Here is a 12,183-nt window from a genome sequence, read left to right as displayed (position 1 = left end):
TAAGGGAAAAAAATCACTCTTACGAGCGAGAAAATATCTATAAAAAAAAGCAGCATGTTACGTAAAAGACCATTTTCAGACAGGCAAAAAAAATAAATAAATAAAGTGTCTGTATTTTGCTGCCTGAAAAAAAAAAAGAGTCAGGTGTGTCGAGTCCTCAGAATGACTGTGACGGGGTCTACAGGATGCTCAGTAAAACTAAGCAGCTCATTTCCTTTTAAAAAAGAAAAAAGCACAAATTCTACCTGAGGTTATATTTTAAGCAACGGGTTGTCATACCAAATATTGACTTTTAAACGTTTAATTAATTATTGTTTACCGCTTTTTTTATAGTATTGTTTTGAATGTCATTTTTTTAAACATCCTTGCAGATCAGTTATTTTTCTTGTGCCTAAGACTTTTGCACAATACAGTAATACATTAATTTAATGTTCTTTAAATCGGAAAGTGGCAACATTAAGAAATGAGGCCGAAAAGCATGTTTGTTTGTAGATGACAAATTTAGATTACACACAGTAATGTTTAATGATTGCGACTTTATCATATCTTATCGTAAGCTGAATAAACAGCCCGGTGTATTTTGTTATCATTTAAACTACATGTCGGTCAATTTACTTTGCTGCTTCCCAGTTTAGTGTTGAATTATAGCCAGGAATGATCGCTAGAACAGAAGCGGTGAGTTTATATTTGAGCGTTGTGAAGCTCAGGCCCTTGTTCCAGCTTCTGCTGCAGTCATTTTTCAGGACAGATGGATGAAACAAAAGCTGATGTGCCTAACTACAAGTTTTACAGCAAACTATTAAAGTCGTGCGCTGTTTATCCACAAACATTTGAATACCTGTCTTCAGGCCAGTTTAATTATCCTCCCCCTTCTGTCCGTCCCTCGCCACTTTGTTGTCTCCCAGCGAGAGAAAGAGAGAGAGAGAAAGAGAGAGAGAGATTTGTTTCTGTTTTCATTAAGATATGACTGCAGTGCCGGAATGGCGTGACTGTATTTCAGCACTTCCACAAAGTAGCTCGGCTCTTCTCGGTTCGCACGAGGTCTTTCTCCTGCAAAGTCAAAGCAATTAAAGCGGCCTGTGATGGCCGCTTTTGAAATCTCAGCGCCTCGATACGTGCACTCCTGTGATTCGGTTCGATTCATCATTACGGAGCACTTAGATGTGTAATTCCGTCATTTACATCTCCCGTCCTTTCATGTCCGCCTCTTTAACGGTGCGTTTAAAGCCATTATTAGGCTGCGAACAGCAAGTGCGAGCTGCAAAGCCCCCGATTCAGGAGCGACGAGAGGCACTGCACGGTATACTGAGGGAATGTAGAGGCGGTTTTTAATTATCTGGACTCGGTACAGGATGCCGGGGGTTTTTGATTGTTTAAATGAAGCAGCTGGTTTATTGTCTCCGCTTAATTCCTCCATTGTTTTTGGAATATGTCAGACTTCTTTATTCTTTTATCAGGTGCGCTGCAGGAGGAGGAACACAATAGCCTTCATAGCGACTGCGCTGGCCGCCGCACAAAGGCTCCGGGCGAAAAAAGCACCCCGGGCCAGGCGCAAATTACACTTTCCTTCCAGCTCAGCTCGGTCTCCTCCTTCATATATGTGCTCCTCTGCTTAACACCGTACCTCTGACATACATATAAAAACACAGCAGTGATTAAATAATAGCACCGATAATAACGATAGCAGTCTCAATTCCACATGCTGCGAACGGCTGTTGAATCACTTCATGTAAATCTGTGTCAGCGCGGTCACCGTGTGCTGCTGTGCTACATACTGTACTGTACGAATCCTCACTCAAATCATGTGACCTACCACGAAGAGCGTAAAAGAATCCTGAAGAATAACATGGTTTTGTTCCTTTTGATTGCTGTAGAATAGTTTGGTATGTTTCCTAGAAATACACACAACTGTATATACAGTAGATGTACTTATATTTTATAAAGGAATTATAGATTAGAGACAGCATTGATTAAGGCATTGGATTACTGAACAGAAGGTCCCAGGTTCAAACCCCACTGCCACTGTTGTGCCCTTAAACAAGGACCTTAACTCCCACCCGCTTAAATGTATGATGAGATAATAATAAAAAATGTAAATTACTCCTAATAAGGCTAAAAAAGGCTATAAATGTAAAAAAATTTTATTGTAGTACATCGCAAATATTCTTAAATTAACTTAATTAATATAAAAAAAATGAACCTACTGCTAAAAATCGTTCTGTACCAGTAAAATATGACACGCACTCATTTAGTTACGTTTTACACACTAAAAGTCTTCCTTTTACACTGACGTCACTTTACAAATTTGACCATTAAAAAAAAATACATTTCTCCATTTAATACATTTCCGGAAATTCCCAAATTCATCTGAAATGTCTTGAAGATTTGACTCTTTTAGAGGCAGCAGTTCATCCAAGTGAAAAAAAATATATATATATATTAAAAAAAGCATTATTTTTTTTGTAGGTGGTGCTGTTTTTAAGACAATTATTTCATCATAAAAACGTAACAGCCAATCACAGAAGGATGTCTTCTTAGGTATTTTTCAAACCTGCTTATTTATTAAAGTTGGATTTCTTTAGGAACGTTATAGAGTCTGTAACAATTTTTTTATTCAAAAAGAATAAAATAACTCCATAAAACTTACTGTAAAACCGTCACTATCCCTCTAAAAAATATTTTGCAAGAAACAAAAAAAAAAAACTGCAAGCCCAGGTGAGTTTCTGACAACACATCACTTCTGGAAGGTCTTTTTTTCTGTTCCCGCTGTGTTCGTGAAGAGCTCTCAATGAAACGTTCCTGTGCTTTTGGGGGGGTTTGACTGGTGTCGAGTTGCTCTGCCTGTGACAGGTGACAGTTCAGATGTGCGCTGATGTTAACTGCTGCCGAGTGCAGTGGGAGTTCTGTTATTTTAATTAGAAGATAAGGATTGAGAGAGTCTCTCCAGGCAGTGTGTGGTGTCGGTGACAGGATCCAGCTGATGATGAGGATGAATACGATTCACCCGCTGATACACACAATCGTAAAATTCTCTTCGGGTTTTTATGATGCAAGACTCGGAGTGTACATAACGTACAGGGCCATGTCAGTCCAAAGTGAGCAGGTGTTTACACGTGACCTCAATGCAAAGATTTTATTATTATTATTAACATTTGTAAGTCAGACCGGTAGAGTCGCACTTGCTAATTCCTCCCTCCTCCCAGTTTCCTGAGCCAACAGCTGGACGGGAATCACAGGTCCTCCTTCATTCTGACGCTCTGTCGGAGTGTTTGCACGTCTCTGAAAGCTAACAGAGCGCTTTAATTAATTGTCCAGCTTTCCCTTTGAAACAATGTCCTAATTCTGCCATTTAGCACCGGCATATCATAGTTTGTTGTTATCTCGGCAGCCAGATTTCGGTAAATAGTCATATTAAAAACTTTAATCTCCTGAATGGAAAATGAAGAGCGGCTGAAAGCCCTGTCATGTGCAGTGATAAATATTATCAGAGCTTAAACCTTCTCTCTTATCCGCTCCCCCTCCCTCTTTCTCTCTCTCCGCTGTCGCTCTCTATTCTTCTAAGTTAATAAATATGTTCATAACACTACAGTAGAATGTTTTAACTAAAAAAAAAAAAAAACAGAAGCTACAGAAGTACTACACACCTTTTTTTCTCCTTGGTGTAGTAGTACTTACATGACACAGTGCGTAGTTTATGCACGTCTTCTGCAACTTCTTTGTAGTTGTTCCACTTTATCAAATAAACTTCACTTATCTCAAACGCCAAGGACTGCAACAATGTGCATTGTAAAACTAGACAAATTTGCTAATAATAAATAAAGGTGTCTTTTTGTTCCTTTTAAAAAAAAATTCTTTCTACACAACTGTCACTCATTTCATACTTATATGGTGATTTATGCATGTAACATTTTTATATTGGGGCTGGAAAAGGGAATATCTTAATATTTAAAACGATGAGCTCATGCACAAAATGACAACTGTACAGACGAGAGGGGAAATGAGGTTGCTGCTGAGGTTTTCAAATAAACAACCAGTTTTGTAATCGTATCTTTAGGCACTTTTCAGGCTATCAGAGTAACACATCTGTTTTAATTTCTTTAATTTTATCCCACGTAGAATGAGGGGTGGCTTAAGACTTTTGTACAGTACTGTACATGAAACATTACCTTGTTCGTTTCTTCCATAGCAGTATGCACTTTGACCCAATGTAACCAGATGTTCAGTGCATGAATTGTGTTTTTTGTATCTGACAGGTGGCCAACTGTGGTGCACCACCACTAAGAACATAATGGAAGGCGAGGAGCTAGTCGCGTTCGTGGTGGACTTTGACTCTCGGCTGCATTCGGTCAACCACATGTCCCTGAGCGAGGGCATGTACCCTGCACGCCTCCTAGACACCATCCAGCTCCTACCGCAGCAAGCCGCCATGGCGTCCATTCTCCCCACTGCCATCGTTAACAGTAAGGGCACAAACACTAACCCCTGCTAAATAAATAAACAACATTGTACAAACAACTACTGTTGCTGCAGTTTCCCTCAGGATTAGTAACGATATATCTTATATTAAAAGTGCTGCAGAAAAGGCAGTGGACCTCATTATATAATACACCATATTAATAAAGTCATAGAACTGCTTCCTGTTGTAAATTTGGCTGCAAGCGTGTTGCATATGGACACTCTCCTGTTCCCTGGCTGTGTCTGCCGGCATTTTGGCCAGCTGAGCCAGCTCGGCTTTCATAAACTACACATGCTTACAAAAAGCAATTTGCCGCACGTGTCGGTTGTCCATGCATTAACCTCTGTACGAAGGATCCAGGGATAAACATAACTGACCTTCAGAGTAGTTTACAACAAACATTCGATTCAATATGTTAATCGCACAAACTCAAGCCATGTGTAAACACGCTTGATTGACTTTATAAAGGCTATCAAGGTTCAGCGTGACAGGAAGGCTACTATTAGCAGATGGTGCCCCGTTTTGGTTTGCCCTTGAGGTAAGGCCACCAACTTACTGGCACCGTTTTAAGCCGCAGCACCTTTTCAAGTTCAGCACAACTACTTAAAAAAAAAAACCTGTTTGATAGAATGAGAATAATATGAGCTACCATAAGCCAGAAAGGACGGGATTAACAAAAAGGTTTTTTATTATCTGCAATTTGTCCTCACCTTCCTACATTCCCTAATACCTTAATCTGAATACAATTAAAGCTACACCATAAGGTGCATTTTGTCTAACTGAACCTGTGCTCATTATATTGGCATTTTTATGTCTTTCAGAGGACATCTTCCCCTGTAAGGCTTGTGGAATCTGGTTTAGAAGTGAGAGGAACCTGCAGGCTCATCTGATGTACTACTGCAGTGGGCGGCAGAGGGACCCCGACAGTGTACCTGAGGAGAATGAAGTGAACCCCCATCAGACCCCCAGCATCTGTCCTTTCCCACAATGCAACAAGACCTTTGGTACTCCCCGTGCCCTGGAAATGCACCTGAACACCCACAGTGGTGAGTGGACATCCTGAGTAAAGCTTCTGTACTGATTCAAAAGAAGAATTAGTGCATATTAGTAGTAATAAATAAGTACATATTAGTAGTAATAAATAACTCGATCTCTATCCACCAACTGAGTTTTCATCCAGTCTAACATCAGGGAGCTGAAGTCAGGTTTTGAATAATGCAGGATAGTAAGTTGGCTGCTGTAATCTGATATCTACCTTTTATCTTTCCTTAGGTGTCAAAATGGAAGAGACACTCCCCCCTGGCACCAGCTTGAAATGCACAATCTGCAACTACACAGCGGATTCTCTCATTACATTCCAGCACCACATCCTCACACACCTATCACAGGCGGCCTTCAGATGCAATCACTGCCATATCAGCTTCCAGAACCACAGGGAACTCTTGCAGCATCAGGACTTACACAGCCACTCCGGCAAGATCCACAGGGAGAGCGACAACGAGCAATCACCACGGGGGACTGAGGAAAGTCTGCAGACCCGAACAGAGCTAGCCACCAGGAAGGACCTCGTCATGCAGAGCCCCAAAACTGTGGCCAATAAGGACGCTGTTCCCGATGGAGAGCTGGAAAGAACCGAGAAAAAGCTTGTGCTTGGACTTCAAAAAGGAGAAGGTCACCCAGGTACCAAGGCCAGTTTCTCTTACACTAGGATCAAGTCAGAGCCTTCAAGTCCCAGACTGGCCTCCTCACCAGTTCAGCACAACATGGGACCCACTTTTCCCATGGGCCCATTCCTTTCACAGTTTGCATTCTCCCAAGACATTTCAGTAGTGCCCCAGGCATCTGAGATTTTAGCTAAAATGTCAGAACTGGTGCATCGCAGACTACGCCACGGAGGGAACAGTTACCCGCCAGTTATCTATAGTCCTCTGATGCCAAAAGGGGCAACCTGCTTTGAGTGTAACATAACCTTCAATAATCTGGACAACTACCTTGTCCACAAAAAGCACTACTGTAATAGTCGCTGGCAGCACATGGCAAAGTCTCCTGATTTCTCCACTGTTTCAGATAAGGTGACAGACTCTGTGAGTCCAAACAGCGGTCATAGTTCGGTAGGGTTGCTTACTGGATGCCACCCACCAGAGACTGATCATCTAATGCCATCAGCTTGCTTGAATTCCTCGGTTTTGGACATTATTAATGCCAGTGGTAAAGTGCCTGATAAAGACCTCAGTGGACAGGTGAAAAAGGTCACCACACCAACAGGTGTTGAAGACAGAGTCAACGGTAAGCAGGCTGAAGTCAAAAGTCCAAACACATCCTTAGGGGAAGTTGAGAATGATCCGAACAAAACTACTTGTGAAGCCTGCAACATCACCTTCAGTCGTCACGAAACATTCATGGTCCACAAGCAGTATTACTGTGCCACGCGCCATGACCCGCCAATGAAGCGCATGTCTGCTAACAAGGTGCCCGCCATGCAGAGAACCATGAGGACACGTAAACGCAGGAAGATGTATGAAATGTGCCTGCCAGACCAGGAACAGAGACAGCCAATAGGAACACAGCCTGGATTTCTAGGTGTTCCCACTCTGGGAAATCCATGTACATCCCAAGAAACCGTAGAAGGCCTGGCTGACCGTTTCCATCCACGCTGTGACATTTTTCCAGGGATGGTCCCGAAACACCTTGAGGCTTCTCTTACAGTCACGAAATCCATCCTAGCTCCCAAAAGCAATGCCATTACTGACACGCAAGAACTGGACGCACCGATTGATCTTAGCAAAAAGTGCTCGCTGGTCTCCGACAAAAGCTGTAACTCACCGAAAAGACTCATGGACTATCACGAATGCACTGTTTGCAAGATAAGTTTTAACAAGGTGGAGAATTACTTAGCTCATAAACAGAACTTTTGCCCACTCACAGCTGCTCAGCACAACGAGATCGGTGGCATGGACCAGTCTGGGTTTCCAAACATGAAGATTGAAGGCGCCAATCCTGAAGACATATTTGACAAGAGTCCTGTGAAATCTGAGAAAAATGGTGGCACTAAGGCGACGGTGCAAAACGGCAGTCTGTTCCCTCCACTCCTTGGACCAGTGCCAGAGCTAAAGACTTTTAACGACCCCCAGCTCCTGCCCTCCAAAGAAGTGTTTCTGTCACACGGCCTTTACCCTGGTGCAATAAAAAAGATTAAAACTACTGAGCCGATATCGCCATATTTTGGGATAAAGCCTAGTGATTTTCTGGCAGGAGGCATGGTTAAACAGGGTGAACCCAGCGACCAAGAGCAGGGTACTAACGGAGCAAACGAAGAAGGCAAAGAACAACCGGCAGCCAATGGCTGCCCTCAACCTGGCAAAGACCCATTGCCCTTGCTCCCAAAAAACAGGGGAATGGTCATTGTAAACGGCGGGCACAAAGTGGAAGACAGCCAGTCATCGGTACCCACTCCACAGGAGAACCAGCCTAACAACACATCGCCAAAAGATGGGCAAACATCCCCCACATGGAGCTCGGAAAATCCCCCGGATCCTAACGGCAACACGTCGCCGACATCTAAATCGCCGATTGAGGATGCGCCACCCGTCGTGGCCAAAGGCGTAAACGGTTCGGCTCAGCCAGCCGGAAGCGGCAAGTACTGCCGCCTCTGTGACATCCAGTTCAATAACTTATCGAACTTTATCACTCACAAGAAGTTCTATTGCTCGTCACATGCTGCCGAGCATGTGAAATGAAATCTTACTCCCCCACCCCCCCTCCCCCAAACCTCTTCTTCCCTCTTTTTTTTTTTTTCGCTACACTGTCGTGTCTGGAATAGTGTGCATCATGCAGTTTTATATGCTGCTTGTGGACAATCAAGAGCTTCATCGTTCGTTTTTCATCGAGACTTTGATGCAAAACTTTTGTCAAGAAAAAGAATCCATGTGTAATATTGGTGCCACTTTCATCTTTATTTATTTTACAATCAGTATTAATAGGAGTAGTGACCTTAATTTAAACGCAAAGGAAATTTATATCAGAGTTGTTTGTAATGTTATTGTATAGTCATTCTTGTGTAGCATTCATTGTTTACACCGTATTGTAGGTTCAACAAGACGATAGACAATACAAAAACCGAAACGCATTTTAGACACAAAAATAGCTACTGAAGCACTTGTGCATTCTTTTTGCTGTAAGGTTTTTTTTTTTTCTTTCGTATATGCCTAAATGTCATTTGCAGTACTCATGACTTCTCAGCCTTAAACACGGTTTAAAGAGAAAACCAGGCACAACTCTGCAACTCAGTTTCGGCATATACAGCACATCCAGCTTCGCATATGTACCTAGCTGTTCGTCTATGTCTTTTTTTTCTTTTTTTCTTTCTTTCTTTTTCTCTCTTTTTTTTTACTCAGAAGTGGGTGTTTTCATCAGGACGGCAGCGTTCTTGTATAGTACTCGTATTTCAGTTCGCGATCCATTTTGGTCTCTCTTTTTAACAATTTGCTCTCAATGCAATACTTTGTAAAAAATAAAATAAAAAAAAAGAACAAGCAGTAAAATGGGAACACGGCAAATATTTCTAACTCCTTAAGAACAACAATTGTACGAAAGTAATTTTATTGATGTTACTTAAACAAAAGGGGTGGGAGAGGATTTTGGGAGGGATGCTGTAAAAAATGATCATTCCAATGTCCTTATAATGGAAAAAAAAATGATAATATTTCTTAAAAATGTTGTTGCTATGCATGTATATGGATGGAATAAAATTCCAGAGCTGTTGGAAATTTTTATTTTGATGTGGTGTCATAATTAAACCCTTAATCCTCAGGATAAACTTGATGTCTTTGTTTTCTTTGAATAAATACTGTATATTCATGGATGAGATAAGGCAAAAGATCGCAAGATTTGATGCACACACAACGAACTTGATTTAAATTTTATTATTTTTTTAAATGTTCCAAAAATTGCAAACAAATGAAAAAAAAATCCCCAAACAGGCATGTGATGATGCAGCACAGCTGTGAATGTAAATGATTTCCAAACAGGAAACACGGTGGCGTTCAGAGGGCAGTTGAACGTGGTCTCATTGCCTCATCGCATGTTTGGTTTGCCTCTTTGACACGAGCTCCAGTAAATGTTTGCTCACAGATGACGACTTTTTGGAGATCATGTGACGGTCCGCCCCCTGAATGTTGATGAGCTTGGCCTGAGGGTAAACTCGCTTTAAACACTTCCTTTGCACATCAGCAAAAACCTGACACACATACACACGCACAAAAGACAAATTACGAGGATGCCACCTGGTTACAAAAACATGCCTTGTTAAATGTCTTCTTAAATGTCCTGTCGACCCTTAAATGCATTTCAAGTATCAGCTATTTTTTTTTTTTATCAATACGTTCAGTATCAATTTATTATCGAGCCAATTGGAGCATGCAGTAAACTGCACTTACTTGGTTGAGCTGAGCTGGAAGCTGTTCGTCAAAAGAGTCCCCAACGATAACGCTCAACGATACTGAACTAGACAGCGGCTTGAATTTTGAGATCTCTCTGGACAACAAAAAAAAAGGAATAAAACATGACAAATCAATGAGAAATAAAGGACACTGGCTCGAGTCCAAGTCACTGAACACTGAAAGGAAAATCAATAGCTGCCCTTGTGTGTGTTTTTACCTGACTTGAGAAGCGCTCTCGTTCAGGAAGTAGTGCTCGTCCACGGCGCTGCTCTGGTGAGCCGGGTTACTCAGGAGGTATTTCTGATCAGAGGGAAGAGACGGAGCAAACGATTTGCATTCAGTTCTACAGAAATCAGTCTGAGTGCCTGGATCTTGTTTGTACTATTTTAAAACGGTACATTTTACACTAGTCCATTTTATCTCCATGGACACGCAGGGGAAAGATGCAAGAGTGCAAAAGGCTGTAAATGTACTGTACGCACAGTGTCCTCTAAAATTATTGCACAAAAATCAATCTTTATTAAAAGATCATCATGTGCAATAATGTTACAGCTATTTAAAACTCAAACATACTGAGATTTTTTTTTTTGGTCCTCCAACCAAAACTTTGAAGTGACGTCCGCAGAAAATCTCTCTCCGGTCACAATTATAGAGTAAAAACCTTTATTTACCTAGTACACTAATACACTTATCCCAGAGTTTCACTAGTGCTTGGACACCATCAAGGTAGAACGTTTTCTCAGTACGCCAGAGCCTTAATTAGACTACCTGCTTCACCTCTGAAACACTGGCCTCCCAGGAACTCCCAGATAATATGTATGATAGTGTGTACAATTCCCACAGACAGATGCCTCTGTTCCGCAAGTTATCAAACAATTTTCAAGGATCAGCACCGAACAAATAAATAAAATTAAATCCTTGTGTAACTGCAGTGGGCTCTGAGCCACCTCGGCCAGGATCGTCGCTCATGGACATATAACCTTCTTTAAAACCGTTGCACTATTCAATTTAAATAATTTGTATAGCGCTTTTAACAATCAAAAAAATTATTTAATACGTTTTTATGAAATGTGAATGTGTATGGCAGTAGGAAGAAACCTTGAGAGGAATCAGATTCAACAGGGAACCCCTCCTCATTCGGGTGAAACGGATAGCAGGGATTGATCTGCATTTATTCTGTGTGTTAGGAGGCTGGACGTTCAGTATAACAGAAGAAGAAAGTTAGGATGTGTTTAAGTTAAAATGGAGTCCAGTTCGTTATTGGAGGCTCAGGTAGACTGTAGGAAACTCCAGTCCTGAACTATAGAGCGACTGAAGTCCATTTATTCCATTCAAATGTTTTCCTGCTGCTAAGAGTCTCATCACCGTATGGTGCTTTTATGTCTTCTGTAAATTTGACATAACGACCCGTGTAATAGGAAATACTAGATAAATTTGACTAAATGCACGAGAGATTTCTGCAAGATATTTTCTAAACTGTAAAAAATGTAAATAAAATAAAATGCATGGTGTTGATCACACTGATGCTGATGTTCCAACACAACAGGGACAAAGTAGCGTCAAGAAACTACGGTGGACGAGAAGCACAAAACCAAATAAAAAAAACAATAAATAAAAAAAACTAAATACATTCAAACATAAAATAACACCAAAAACAAAACAACATAACCAAAAACAATTTAACAAATGAAAAAACAACGACAATTCAGTAAAACCGGAAAATGTAGGTATCGTTTGCGAATGAAATTCTTATTGCTGATCTTTAGTGGCAGATGTCTTGTCCAATCAGCGGTAAGAATGTAATTCGCATACCACACCTACCTTTTTTGGGCTTGTTGAGTCTTACCGCTGATTGGACAAGACACCTGTCACTCACGATATACAGGAAGTAATGCAGCCACATGGACATTTAGATGTGTTTTTATTTAAGGATTTTAGGATTATACAGCACTTTGGTTCATTTAATTGTGCTAAACGCGCTTTAAAAATGATTCTGACTTCACTTTGTAGTACTTCTTGTATGTCGTGAGTGACAGATGTCTCATCCAATCGGCAATAAGAATTTAATTTGCGAACTGTACCTACCCTTTCCGGTTTGAGTGAATTGTTGTGTGTTTAGTTTCTGGATATGTCGTTGTGTTTTCTGATTTGTTATATTGTATTCGGTTTTGTTATTTTGTTTTTGACTTTGTTATTTTGTGTTCAGTTTGTTTGTTTTGTTTTCATTTTGTTATTTTGTTTTGCACTTCTCAGCCACCGTAAGAAACACAGTTGATAAGAAAGAAGTTC

General features: G+C 40.9%; 2 protein-coding genes across 2 annotated transcripts in view; one reads left to right on the top strand and one right to left on the bottom strand.

Annotated features, from left to right (window-relative positions):
* Positions 1-9,214, top strand: part of zfpm2a (zinc finger protein, FOG family member 2a) — a 160,727-nt gene extending 151,513 nt beyond the window's left edge. Inside the window, exons 6-8 of the mRNA XM_053488358.1 lie at positions 4,254-4,460; positions 5,278-5,502; positions 5,729-9,214. Coding sequence (XP_053344333.1) covers positions 4,254-4,460; positions 5,278-5,502; positions 5,729-8,193 — 2,897 coding nt within the window. The 3' untranslated portion in view covers positions 8,194-9,214. The remainder of the gene's footprint in view (positions 1-4,253; positions 4,461-5,277; positions 5,503-5,728) is intronic.
* A 146-nt stretch (positions 9,215-9,360) lies between these two features.
* The window catches only part of si:dkey-122a22.2 (uncharacterized), a 40,070-nt gene continuing 37,247 nt past the window's right edge, over positions 9,361-12,183 (bottom strand). Inside the window, exons 9-11 of the mRNA XM_053488357.1 lie at positions 10,112-10,194; positions 9,892-9,988; positions 9,361-9,692 (exon numbers count right to left, since the gene is read on the bottom strand). Of these exons, the coding sequence (XP_053344332.1) occupies positions 9,522-9,692; positions 9,892-9,988; positions 10,112-10,194 (351 nt within the window). The 3' untranslated portion in view covers positions 9,361-9,521. The remainder of the gene's footprint in view (positions 9,693-9,891; positions 9,989-10,111; positions 10,195-12,183) is intronic.

The sequence above is a fragment of the Clarias gariepinus genome, chromosome 26 (genome assembly GCF_024256425.1).
Source record: "Clarias gariepinus isolate MV-2021 ecotype Netherlands chromosome 26, CGAR_prim_01v2, whole genome shotgun sequence".
In the NCBI taxonomy this organism is placed as follows: domain Eukaryota; kingdom Metazoa; phylum Chordata; class Actinopteri; order Siluriformes; family Clariidae; genus Clarias; species Clarias gariepinus.
This window is presented reverse-complemented; position numbering and strand designations above follow the sequence as displayed.